General features: G+C 42.3%; 1 protein-coding gene across 2 annotated transcripts in view; it reads left to right on the top strand.

The window, feature by feature from the left end:
* The window catches only part of CLEC16A (C-type lectin domain containing 16A), a 420420-nt gene that overhangs the window by 315843 nt on the left and 90330 nt on the right, over nucleotides 1-14247 (top strand). For both annotated transcript variants that reach the window (XM_089689496.1, XM_089689495.1), the window contains exon 7: nucleotides 11442-11597. In XM_089689496.1, the coding sequence (XP_089545622.1) occupies nucleotides 11442-11597 (156 nt within the window). The remainder of the gene's footprint in view (nucleotides 1-11441; nucleotides 11598-14247) is intronic.

Here is a 14247-nt window from a genome sequence, read left to right as displayed (position 1 = left end):
GAAATTGCAATGTCTGTGCCCGCTGAAGAGATCCACATTCCTGCTCACTCTGAGAGTTAAGACGTGCCGAGGAGTCCAACATTTGTCACTGGAATGGGAATAAATAAGTCCAGAGACATCTCCATACAAGACACTGGAGTCCATCCTCTGGAGGAGACAGATGAGCCTCCTTCTGGTTATCCTCATCACCATTTTACTTCTCTTCTTTTTGGGAATATTCCTCCACTCCTTTCCGTTTTTGTTTATGAGGAACATGGCTGATCCATGGTGTTTGTTTAGAGTGAGCGTCTTGTAGCCACTATTCAGCAAGTTGAACTTTAGAGTCCATAATATTAGGATCCAAAAGTGCAGTTAGACCAAACACTGAGATCACACTGTTGGAGGTGAGCAGATATAAGGTGGATGGTAGAGTGCACTTGTTTCCTGTGATAGTTGTACTTGGTAGTCACAGAAAAAGGATTGTCCACAGAAGAATATATATTTTTTTGGATATTGTTTTCATATATATTTATATTATTTATTATTTTTTATTTTTATATTGTTTAATTTTTTTGTTGAAAGGGATTGTTTTTTAAATTGATTTATATATACTTTGGTTTAGGAATTGATATATATTTTTACTGTTTATTTTTAGTTTAATCACGATTGTGTAGAGCAGCACAGTTATCAGGATAACTTACAACAGAAAAGTACATAAGTTCCAAAAGACATATTGTTGACAATTACATCATATGAAAATTTAAGTAAAGATAACAGTAATTTTTTCACAATATTGCTTTAACTTGTGCAGTTTGGTCTGGGTAAGGATATAGAGGGTATAGAAGAAGTGGTATAAGGGTATAGATTAAGAGGTTGTACAGTAGGTATTATGGTAAAATGTATATTAATCTGAGTAAAGCTAAAGAAAATAGGTGGCCAATGGTTCTTGCTTTTGAGTAAGACTTTTGAGTTGGTCATCCTATTTCTGAACTTGAGGGAATTATTAAGATAATGGAATACTTATAGTATCATTGATCTATGGTTCTCGGTTTCTAAAAAATCAGGACATCATGAGCTGCGCTCTGGCAAACATATATTCCATTTGGAAATGTTTATTTAATATTACTATGAGCTGTGGGAGGGTTGAAATATTAGCAGATTTCCAGTTCCAAGCAATGGAGAGGCGAGCTGCTTTAAAGATGTGGGTGATTATGGCGTGATATTGTCTAGGTCACTCTTCAAGTCCCAATCCTAGTAAGGCCAGTTGATGCTTAATATCGTGGGGTTAGCCTGTAGGAGAAATTATAATTCTATGCACTACTATCTAAAAAGTAGTCAAAGCTGGGCAAGTTCACCAGATGTGTACAGATGTCCCTATATGACCTCAGTTTCTCCAGCAGGAAGAAGAATGCGCAGGCTAAAGTTTAGAGAGTTTTACTGGTAAATGGTACCAATAGTGTAGCAATTTTTGTGTTGTTTCCCAGTGGTTAAGTCACTTAGAGAATAGTATGGTAGTCCAAGATGCTATATGCCATGTCTAGGTCAACTGAGAATTTAAGAGATTGCTCTCATTTCACCATCGATAGCAGTTTCTGAGCAGTTGAGGGACAGTTCAGGAGTTTGTAGAAGTGTGAAATCCCTTTTTGGGATGTTGCAGAGCGATCATAAAAGCGTAGGATGCTTTCCATTAGTTTGGAATCCAACCACTGAACTCTGTTCATGGTGTGTCAGACTCTTAAGATATTTGTAGAAATCCTGATGTGGGATATCATATTTAGTATGCAGGTCATGGAATGCATGTACAGGTGAAACTCAAAAAATTAGAATATCGTGCAAAAGTTCATTTATTTCAGTAATGCAACTTAAAAGGTGAAACATATATATGAGAGAGACTCATTACATGCAAAGCAAGATAGTTCAAGCCGTGATTTGTCATAATTGTGATTTATGGCTTACAGCTCATGAAAACCCCAAATCCACAATCTCAGAAAATTAGAATATTACATGCAATCAATAAAACAAGGATTGTACATAGAACAATATTGGACCTCTGAAAAGTATAAGCATGCATATGTACTCAGTACTTGGTTTGGGCCCCTTTTGCAGCAATTAATGCCTCAGTGCGGCGTGGCATGGAAGCTATCAGCCTGTGGCACTGCTGAGGTGTTATGGGAGAGCGGGATGCTTCAATAGCGGCCTTCAGCTCTTCTGCATTGTTTGGTCTCATGTCTCTCATCTTTCTCTTGGCAATGCCCCATAGATTCTCAATGGGGTTCAGGTCAGGCGAGTTTGCTGGCCAATCAAGCACAGTAATCCCACAGTCCTTGAACCAGGTTTTGGTGCTTTTGGCAGTGTGGGCTTGTGCCAAGTCCTGCTGGAAAATGAAGTCAGAATCCCCATAAAGCTCGTCTGCGGAAGGAAGCATGAAGTGCTCCAATATCTCCTGGTAGACGGCTGCGTTGACCCTGGACTTGGTTTGCGCCCCTTTTGCAGCAATTATTGCCTCAGTGCGGCGTGGTATGGAAGCTATCAGCCTGTGGCACTGCTGAGGTGTTATGGAAGACCAGGATGCTTCAATAGCGGCCTTCAGCTCTTCTGCATTCGGTCTCATGTCTCTCATCTTTCTCTTGGCAATGCCCCATAGATTCTTTATGGGGTTCAGGTCAGGCAAGTCTGCTTGCCAATCAAGCACAGTAATCCCACGGTCATTAAACCAGGTTTTGGTGCTTTTGGCAGTGTGGGCAGGTGCCAAGTCCTGCTAGAAAATGAAGTCAGCATCCCCATAAAGCTCGTCTGCGGAAGGAAGCATGAAGTGCTCCAAAATCTCCTGGTAGACTGCTGCGTTGACCCTGGACTTAATGAAGCACAGTGGACCAACACCAGCAGATGACATGGCTCCCCAAATCAACACAGAATGTGGAAACTTCACACTGGACTTCAAGCATCTTGCAGCGTGTGCCTCTCCATTCTTCCTCCATACTCTGGGTCCTTGGTTTCCAAATGAGATGCAAAAGTTGCTCTCATCAGAAAAGAGGACTTTGGACCACTGAGCAACAGACCAGGTCTGTTTTTCATTAGCCCAAGTAAGATGCTTCTGACGTTGTTTGTTCAGGAGCAGCTTGACAAGAGAAATACGACATTTGAAGCCCATGTCCAGGATCCGTCTGTGTGTGGTAGCTCTTGATGCACTGACTCCAGCTTCAGTCCACTCCTTGTGAAAGTCCCCAACACTTTTGAATGGCCTTTTCCTGACAATCCTCTCCAGGCTGCGGTCATCCCTGCTGCTTGTGCACCTTTTTCTTCCACACGTTTCCCTTCCACATAACTTTCTATTAGTGTTCTTTGATACAGCACTTTGGGAACATCCAACTTCTTTTGCAATTACCTTTTGAGACTTTCCCTCCTTATGGAGGGTGTCAATGATGGTTTTCTGCACAACTGTCAGGTCAGCAGTCTTTCCCATGATCGTGATTCCTACTGAACCAGACTGAGAGACCATTTAAAAGCTCAGAAACCCTTTGCAGGTGTTATGGCTTAATTAGCTGATTAGAGTGGGACACTTTGAGCCTAGAATATTGCACCTTTTCGCAATATTCAAATTTTCTGAGATTGTGGATTTGGGGTTTTCATGAGCTGTAAGCCATAATCATCACAATTATGACAAATCATGGCTTGAACTATCTTGCTTTGCATGTGATGAGTCTATCTCATATATTAGTTTCACCTTTTAAGTTGCATTACTGAAATAAATGAACTTTTGCACGATATTCTAATTTTTCGAGTTTCACCTGTAAGTCCTGTACATCATAAAGGTCTCCTACTTTGTGAATCCCTGCTCTTGTCCAGGTAGAGAGAGAGAAATCCTTACAGAGGAGTTCAAAGGCAGGGTGTGGGATATGTGATGAGGTCTGTTGTGAAAGACCTCTGGATTGTCTTATTGTAGAGTTGCACACTTTAATAGTAAGTAGGGACTGCAAAGGATTATTCATAACGATGATGTCATCTGCATATAACCCTATTTTATGGGTCACCCTGCCAATTTGGAGGCCAGTGATCATTGGATGACTCCTTATTGCCTCTGCAAGCAGCTCCATGACTAGGGAAAATATGAGGGGTGATAAAGGTGTGCCTCGTTCCATTAAAGATCTGCAAGCTTTTTGAGACCATGCACTTGTTCATAATCAGCTGGTAAAAACGTTTCTGATGCATGTTAGGAGCATAAAGATTAATAATCACATAGGGCAGATTATTGAAGAGGGCGGATAGAATAAGATATCAGCCCATAGTGTCTATGTATTGGAGTTAGAAATACACCAAATTGCATGTATAGCAATCACCTCCCCCCCCCCCCGTACCTTTTTGGGAGCGTAAGCAAAATATTGGTGGGAGAACACACGATGGCAGCAGGAAGGTGCTTTTCCGTGTGCAAAATGCATCTCCTGTATGCAGAGGATGTCAGATTTTAAAGGGAGGGCTTCTTTCCATACTCTTGACCACTTAAATGGGCTGTCAAGTCCCTTCGCGTTAATGGTAGTTATATGAAGCGTCATGGTAAAGACAACTCAGGTGGTATATGCAGGGAAGGAGGGAGACCTGAATTGGCAAGAAGTACCTACAAGGGTTTCTTCCCCACAACCCTGGGCTGTGGTTGTGGCGGTCTGTGGGCAGGAGGCTTATTGGAATCTGGAAGCACCCTTTAGCAAGGTGGCCCCCAGATCCCACCCCCCCCCACATGAATGAGTATGGGGTACATGGTACCACTACTCATTAACAAAAAAAAAGCTGCAGTGTAAAAAAAAGACAGAAGTCATTCTTTGACAAGTTCTTTAATAAAAGAATGTCCCCCGAAGTAAATCCAACTTCAATCACGATGTCTGCTGCTGCTCTGAACGGCCCTCAGCTGTCTGCTCAGAAGCTGGTTTGACAGTTCTTAAATATGTAAGGGGTGGGGTTACCCGGTGACATCCCCTGTGTGACCCTGCCCCGTGTGAAATCAAATGGGGCATGCTGGTCACTGATGTCACATGGGGGGCAGGGTCACATACATGATAGCCCCACCCCTTACATATTTAAGAACTGTCAAACGAGCTTCATGTTCTATGCGGATTTATGATAAGGTGCAATTTTGGTAAGGTGCATGATCTGAAGGGGAGGTGAATCACTCATATCATTATTCGTGTGAGTTGCATTGCAAGAGTAAGTTGATGCATTTAGAAATATACTACACTATATGAGTTTTCTTTTTGGGGAGCGAGCATCTTCAGAAGAAGTGGACATAGATATTGAAGCCATGTGATAAGGAGTGCACAGATACAGTTCAGTCCATTTATATTTGGACACAGGCACAATTTTAGATTTTTTCAGGTATTTACCAAAACATATTCAAGCTATAGTGATATAACGGATAGGGCTGGAAGTGCACACTCTCAGGTTTAATTTGTGTGTATATACATCCAAATTGGAGGAAGGGTTTAGGAATTAAAGCTCTTAAGAGTAGTCATCCCCCCTTTTTCAAGGGACCAAAAGTAATTGAACAATTAAATCAAAAGCTGTTTCATGGCCCGGTGTAGACTACTCCATTATTTATTCATCAATTAAGCAGGTAAAAGGTCTTGAGTTGATTGTAAGCAAGGTATTTGCATTTGGAATCTATTGCTGTGAACCTGTTCAGTGGGCGGGACGAGGGAAAAGTTTTCTTGTCATGTTACATAACATCATGTGTTGAGGAGCTATCCATGCAAGTGAAACAGGCCATTGTAAGGCTTCAAAGACAAAACAAATCCATCAGAGAGATAGCAGCAATATTAGGAGTGGCCAGATCAACAGTTTGGTACATTCTGAGGAAAGACGAATGCACAGGTGAGCTCAGCAACATAAAAAGGCATGAATCAATGGGACCAACTCCTGCGCTCCTACCTTAAAACTAATACCTACCAACAAAGGTAAAGCTGCTACATACAGTCATATACCCATAGACAAATATAAATGAAACACAAATGATGCAGCGCTACTACCATAAAAATTCTTCACACATACATGAATAAGTGAAACAGTGCAAAATTAGTGACACAAATAACATAAACACACAATAGTGCCAAAAAACTCATAAATAATCACGTGTGACAAGTGTCAATACAAGGTCCTAAATGGACCAAATAACATAAATGGTGCCCCAAGTAATCCAATGGGATCCAATAGTGCCTTTTAGGACCTCGTATTGACACTTGTCACACGTGATTATTTATGAGTTTTTTGGCACTATTTAATATTGTGTGTTTATGTTATTTGTGTCACTAATTTTGCACTGATTCATTTATGTGTGAAGAATTTTTATGGTAGTAGCGCTGCATCATTTGTGTTTCATAAAAAGGCATGGACGTCCATGGAAGACAACAGTGATGGATGAAAGGGGGTAAAACTTTCCAGGGGTCGCAGTGCCTGAGGGGGGAGGAGCATGAACATGGCGCCATGAGCAGTGTGAGCTCCAGGAGCCTGGCAAACTAAGAGAGATCTGCAGTCCTGTAGCCAGCCCTATCCTGCCGCTCTGTGTCCCTGAAGTTTTTACATACTGTGAGGCCGGCCGAGCAGGAGCGGAGTGGAGAGGAAGCTGTGGCAGCATCGGGTCCGAGAGCTGAGCCAGTCCCTGAGGTGGAGGTCCGGTCCAGTCCAGTACCCTTGGGAGAGGTGGCAGGGCGGAGAGGATCGGCAGTGATCCGGGAGCAGGAGACGGCAACTGCAGAGGAGATGGGGACGGTGAGAGCGTCCCTGTGACATCCATGATGGGGTTAGATAGATTTATCTAACCCCATCAGGAGTCGGGCTCGGTGATAACAGCTGGGACGGCGAGCACCATATGAAGACAAGATCTGGATTTATCGATATGAAAGGGGTTGGTGAGTTGCCGTGAGCAACATCAGGACTTTCTCTACTTTGATTCATCTGCTGTTAATGTTACAGTCTGAATGCACTCCTGAGCATTGTGGGAGATAGAGGGCTAAATCCGGGGGGTTCTCTGTGATTCTCAGTGGCGGTGGAATTGAATCGATCACTACTGCTCCCAAGGTATTTTTTTTTTCTAAGGAGGGAAAGTCTCTCGGGGACGGATAATACAGCAGCTGTGTATTACAACAAATTCAGTGGCAAAGCACAAAAGATGAGGAATAAATCTGTTAAAGGGGGGGAGTAAAACCCCCCCAAGCATGTGCGAACACTAGCACAATAAGGAAATACCTACCCCCTTCAGGAGAAAAACCCAGAGAAATGAATCCCTGAGAAACAACAGGAGAGAAATAGGAAAGAGGTGGGAGACCCTTATCCGAGCATGTAGCCCGGCAGGTCAGGAAATGGGGGGGGAGGGGGTGAGAGAACGGGAGTGCCTCCCCCACCTCCTGAACCATACCAGGCCACATGCCCTCAACATGGGGGGTGCTTTGGGGGGGGAGCTCCCCCCCGAAGCACCTTGTCCCCATGGGAACCTCACGCCTTTTTTTTTTTTTTAATTTTGGCGTGGGGCTTCCCCTCAAAATCCATACCGGGCCCAAAGGGCTTGGTATGGATGGGAGGGGGGACCCCACGCCGTTTTTATTATTTTTTAATTGCTGGCAATTCTTTATTTTACATTCAGCTGTTAGTGGGAATCCCGCTGACAGCTGAAACATTAATGCATGCTTTTCACTACTAAAATACTTTTAGTGAATTTACTATTTTTCAGGTGCATTCTGGGCATTTGGGAGGGTCTCCTGAGGTTATCTTTTAAAGACGCTTCTAAACGCAAACGTTCATAAACGCATTATGCAAACACGGCTAAACTGACGTTTTTTAACCTACGTTTTCAAGCAGTCAGTTTCCATCGTTCAGAAGAGTTTTCCAAACGCCCCGTGTACATGAACCCTAAGTGTCATTTTGCCATGTGATTTCCATGTGGATGTTTTTACTCATTAAATAATACTGCACCATAAGCGCTCCTTTCTTTGTGGCTCGGATTTGTGAGCTGTTCCATTCAAGGTGGGGCTGTGCTTGTTTGCTGATGGTGGAAAGATCTGCTGAAGTCATCTCTTAACTCTGTGTGAGGCCAGTGGTGTTTTATTCCCATACTGTGAGCATCATGGTAAACAAACCTGACCTGTGGCGTAGCTTTTTAATTATAATATGCATTTCATATGCGTTTCTGGTGAGTGCATTCAAGAGAAGTAATTTATCACAGAGTCACCTTTCACCTGTTATCACGGATACATTTTGGACTATTTATTGATATATTCGCTTGGATGATTTTATTTATATTGGACATTTTACTATTGTCACTATCACAGTGTTGTTTTACCACCTTTCGCTGTTATTCAGCGCAACACTTTTTATCAGTTATTATGATTCATCATAGCTCCACTTTCAGAGCGCTTCACTTATAACAATTGTTTCTGCGTACTTTCACCATTGTCACTCATTTTATTAGTATATCTTACTGTGATTCATTAATATTTTTATTTCTATGAGTGCTGCACTTTACATTATTTATGTCAAATGCAAATAGACTGGCTTTATAACAGTAAACGTCTGCCCTTACATAGACATCGGTTGCCATCTTAACTATTGGGCTTTTTTTTTTTTTTTACAATAAACGGAATGTCATCCTCCCATCGATCATAACAATGCGATCTTATTATTACATCCTTCCACAATCCATAAATACCCCATCTTATGACATTCTATATTAAAACAGTGTGCACCTAAAATTCATTAAATATTAATACATCCACAATTCCCAAAAATCATGCGCTACACTCCTTCAGGTAAATATACTCCCCCTAGTGACCATATCTTGGAGTACAGGACACAGCCCTCCCCTCTGCTTTCTGTTTCTCCTGATTTATTACTACAAAATTGGAGTCCCACAGTGTGGGATGGGTTATATAACAGTGCACTTAGGGGCATTCCCAGCAATGGAATTACAGGTAAGTAACAATCCCTATTTTTTACATCACCATATTTTCCGGTGAGATCCCAGGCATTGCAGAGTACCTGAAATTTCATAAGATGCTTCAGCACAATGCAGTAATTCTCATGAGATTTTGGGTACTTAACCATGTCCAGAATCTTACCAAAAAGGATGGTGATGTCACCCCCCGCAAGTGGAAGCCAGGGTAAGGTAAGTATACGAATGCTGAAATCCAGGTTTTTTTTTTTGTTTTTTTTTTTGCCAAGTGCGCAACAATACGTTTACAATACAGCAGAGCAGTCACTCAACAGTACCCAAAAGACAGCAAAAATCACTGTAGTAACAATAGCAACGTACATTTTTTGTAACTCTGCAAAAAAAAACAAACAAACATGGAGTTCACTTTTAACTAACCATTTTCTGTATAGTTTTTTTTTTCCTTTTTTTTGCATGGTGTTTTAGCATCAGGGAGATTTACATTTTGTGTGGAAGACCTGTTTTAATGTAAGACATCCAAAACTTTTTTCCCTACAGTATGGTTATAGGCTGAAAATATTCCTATGTAGCCGAAGCCCTTTTCATCCAACAGAGATTGTTCCACCTAGATCTTCTGCTTGATGTAAGCATTCCAAAAGCAGTTCAGTTGCCATCATATCTGCAGTAGCTTTGGGCCAAAAAGAATGAAAATTGGTTTTGATGTAAATTTCAAACAAAGGGAGTGTACTCCATTGAGTAGATGGATTCCTGCTGCCACAGTGTGAACAGCAGGGATATTGAATTAAAATTCATGGAGGTCTGGTGATTAAAACCTTCATCCAGCAGAGGCCCAAGTCTCATATTTGTGCTATGACTCATGTTCTTCATATCACAGCCCCACCCCTTTACATTACAGTTTCCCCTTTACATCACAGCCCTCTTCGCATCACAGCCCCCCCCACTTTATACTACAGTACTACCTTTAAAATTGCTGAAACCCCCCTTTACATCACAGCACTCCCCTTTACAATACAGCTTCTTCTTTGCATTACAGTGTCTGCTTTACATCACAGCCCCCCTTTGCATTCAAATCCCCCCATATTACATCACAGTGCCTCCTTTACTTAATTGACCTTTGTCTCCCCTTCACATCACAATGCTCCCCACCTTTACATCAGTGTCCTCAGCCCCCACCTCACATCACAGTCCCCCTCCCCTTCACATCAGTGTCCGCTGTCACCCCTTAACATCACAGCCCCCTTACCTGAGTCCCAGTCCCTGTCAAAGACTCCCTTCCTTGCACCCCAGTGCCCTTTACAGCCCCTTTTACTTGCATCTCAGTCCCCTTCACAGTCCCCCTTCCTTATATCCAAGTCCCTTTCACATCCTCTCTTTTTCGCACCCTAGTCCACTTTAAACCCCCCCCCCTTACATCTCAGTCCTCTTCACATCCTCCCCCTTTCCTTGCACCCCAGTCCTCTTTACAACCTTACTTGCATCTCAGTCCCCTTCACAGCCCCCCCTTACTTGCACCCAAGCTCCCTTTACAGCCCCCTCTACTTGCATCTCAGCCCTCTTCACAGCCCCCCCCCCTTCCTTGCTCCCCAGTCCTCACAACCCCCCTCCTTGCTCTCCAGTCCACTTCACAACCCCACTTCCTTACACCCCAATCCTCTTCACAGCCCCCCCCCCCTTACTTACATTTCAGCCCCCTTCACAGCGCCCCTCCTTGCACCAAAGTCCTCTTTACAGCCCCTCCTTTTTTGCACCCCAGTCCTCTTTACAGCCCCTCCTTACTTGCATCTCAGTCCCCTTCACAGTTTATCCCTTCCTTGCACCCCAGTACCCTTTACAATCCCCCTTCCTTGCACCCCAGTCCACTTCACAGCCCCCCTTTCTTGTACCCCAGTCCTCTTTACAACCTTACTTGTATCTCAGTCCCCTTCACAGCCTCTCTCCCCCTTACTTGCACCCAAGTCCCTTTCACAGACCCCCCTTCCTTGTAGCAAAGTCCCCTTTATACGAATGCCCCCTCCCTTATATTTCCTCCCTGCCATTCACAACCTCCGAATGCCTGGACAGAGGGCAGGACATGTGGGACATGCTTTTCATGTTAACAGACATTTGGTTGCTAGGAATGCCTAGAAACCAATTACTGGCTTATTAACTTTAAAAGTTAGCTCCCGCCCACTGGCTGGACATACTGTGTCTTCTGCTTTCTATGAATGCTGTGGCAATGGCGGCAATGGGGGGGTGGAGTGGAGGATATCAGCTTCACAGGACATCCAGGCTGCTAAGTGTCGGAGCTGCGGTCCATATAGGATTGTCATTCGGTGTGTTTGTGGAACGCGGTCCGCCATTTAGTGATGCCTGGTGTGCAGTATCTGAATTGTTTATTGGAATACTTTTGATTTATAAACATTAACATAAAACATTAATTTCCAGTGGTCAATTTTTCTTTTATAACATAATATCTGTAAGATCAATTGACTCCAAATTTATGACATTGAACTTCATATAGCTAAACAAAATAAATATGCACTTTTTTCTACAGGGTTTGCTGTAGCTCAATGCATAAACCAGCACAGTGTATCACCAGCATCTTCCCCATCACCTCCTTCAAGCAGCAGCTCCAGCGGAAGCACTGGCCCTTGTGATTCAGTCACCACCAGTCTCACATCTACACCCTCAACAGTTCAGAGCCCATCAGGTACAGTATTATTATTACTGGGGGATCAGTCCTCATATCAATAAATATTACAGCTACATGTGGTTTACATCATTTTCTATTCATACCAAGTAAGTCAATCAAGTTTTACCTTACAATATATTTTCATACTCCTGTGCTTTATACAACATTAAATTTGCTTTACCATTTATTATTGGTTGTTTCATTTTTAATGGTCATGTTGCAAGCATATCAAGGTTGTTACTAGTTATAACCAGTACAGATAATGTAGACATTTACAATATATTTTTCATATTTTGTTTGCAAAAAATGTATCTCAGATTGCATAAAAATGTATTATGCAGTAGATCTAAAAATGAATAGGTGTATTATACCAAGTGTTTCACTTGTCAGGCTGTCAGATCTTTGCATCTGAATTTCTATTGCATGTCTTATTTGAATTAATATATCGTTTGCAGAATAAATAATTTACAGAATACATAGGTGTATTCTCATTAGGCCAAAGTCATACAGAGCTACTTAACCTACTAGTACAATTTATTACACAAATTTAATATACAGTAGATAGTGAGATGGGAACTGAACTTGGAGCCATCAGCACTGCATGGCAATGATGCCACTTACTCGCTGTGTTTCCTTGTTTGTGGTGTTCATAGTAAACCACAGAAATCCAGACCGCTGTACTCTGCAAAAAGCATTCACCTTTATTGGCACAATGAGTCATGAGTAAGCACTGAGACAGCATGAAACGTGTTAACCGTTTCCTCTGTCCCCAGTAAGTCAAGGTGCTGTATTTGAGTGTTTTTATTGTGCCAATAAAGGTCGATGGTGTTTGCAGAAGGCCCCCTCTGGACTTCTGGCATTTTCTTTCCTCCTCTTCTGGGGTCCCCACCAGTGCTCTCTGCTCTTCCTGTTCTGCACGTGCCCCCATAGCAAGCTGTGTGCTATGCGGCACACGTCCAAGCTTAGCTTGGTTTGGCTCCACTCCATCCTCACAGAAACTGACTTACAGCAGCAGGGGCCAATAGCTTCCACTGCTCTTGGAGCCTCTTGTGAGAGCAGGGAGTTTAAGAGAAAAGAGCACAGCGCTGGAGTGATAGAGGACTCAGGATGAGGTTTTGATGTTGGTGTGCTGTGCCTTTTTTTCTCCACACATAGTGTTGTGTGTTCTTCCCAAACAACTCAATCTTGGTTTCATCTGTCCACAGTATATTTTGCCAGTAGTGCTGTGGAACATCCAGGTGCTCTTTTGCAAACCTCAAACGTGCTGCAATATTCTTTTTGGACAGCAATGGCTTCCTCCGTGGTGTCCTCCCATGTACTCCATTCTTGTTTAATGTTTTCCTTATTGTAGATGTGTCAACAAATATGTTAGCATGTGCCAGAGATTTCTGTAGGTCTTTAGCTGACACTCTGGGATTCTTCTTTACCTCATGCAGCATTCTGCTCTGTGCTCTTGCAGTAATTTTTACAGGACGACCACGCCTAGGGAGAGTAGCAACAGTGCTAAAATTTCTCCATTTCTGTAGACAGTCTGTCTTACCATGGACACATGAACATCAAGGCTTTTGGAGATACTTTTGTAACCCTTTCCAGCTTCATGCAAGTCAACAATTCTTGATCGTAGGTCTTCTGAAAACTTTTTTCTGTGAGGCATGGTTCACATCAGACAGTGCTTCTTGAAACCAGTAAACCCAAAACAGGTTTGTTTTTAAGGGCAGGACAGCTGTCAGCAACACATCCAATATCATCACACTGATTGGAGTCAAGGTTGGCTCACTCCTGGCTCCAGTTAGCTCTGGGAGAAGTCATTAAGCTAGGGCCTCACATACTTTTTCCTCCCTGCACTGTGAATGTTTACATGTTATGTACAATTAAACCATGGCAACATCTAATGTTTGTGTAGTATTATGTTCAGCAGACTGTGTTCTTCTATTGTTGTGACTTAAGATGACGTTCAGAGCACATTTTATGCCCAATTCATGGAAAACTCCACATAATCCCAAGGGGTTCACATACTTTTTCTTGCAACTGTGTATATATATATGTGTATATATATATATATATATCTAGTGCCTTGAAAAAGTGTTCATACCCCTTGAAATTTTCCACATTTTGCCATGTTATGACCAAAAATGGAAATATATTTTATTGGGATTTTATGTGACAGACCAACACAAAGTAGCACATAATTGTGAAGTGGAAGGAAAATGATAATTTTCAATTCTTTTTTAAATAAATATCCGAAAAGTGTGGCATGCATTTGTAATCAGCCCCCTTTACTCTGATACCCCTAACTAAAATCTAGTGGAACTAGTCGCCTTCAGAAGTCACCTAATTAGTAAATAGAGTCCACCTGTGTGTAATTTAATCTCTGTATAAATACAGCTGTTCTGTGAAGCCCTCAGAGGATTGTTAGAGAACATTAGTGAACAAAACAGCATCATGAAGGCCAAGGAACACAACAGACAGGTCAGGGATAAAGTTGTGCATATGTTTAAAGCACGGTTAGGTTATAAAACATATTCCAAGCTTTGAATATCTCATGGAGCACTGTTCAATTTGTTATCCGAAAATTGAAAGAGTATGGCACAACTGCAAACCTACCAAGACATGGCCTTCCACCTACACTGAAAGGCTGGGCAAGGAGAGCATTTATCAAAGAAGCAGC

This window comes from Staurois parvus, unplaced genomic scaffold, assembly GCF_062004578.1.
Source record: "Staurois parvus isolate SC_StPar_1 unplaced genomic scaffold, SC_StPar_1.0 ptg000477l, whole genome shotgun sequence".
Taxonomy (NCBI): domain Eukaryota; kingdom Metazoa; phylum Chordata; class Amphibia; order Anura; family Ranidae; genus Staurois; species Staurois parvus.
Note: the sequence above shows the minus strand (reverse complement) of the source record. Positions and strands in the feature narration are given on the sequence as shown.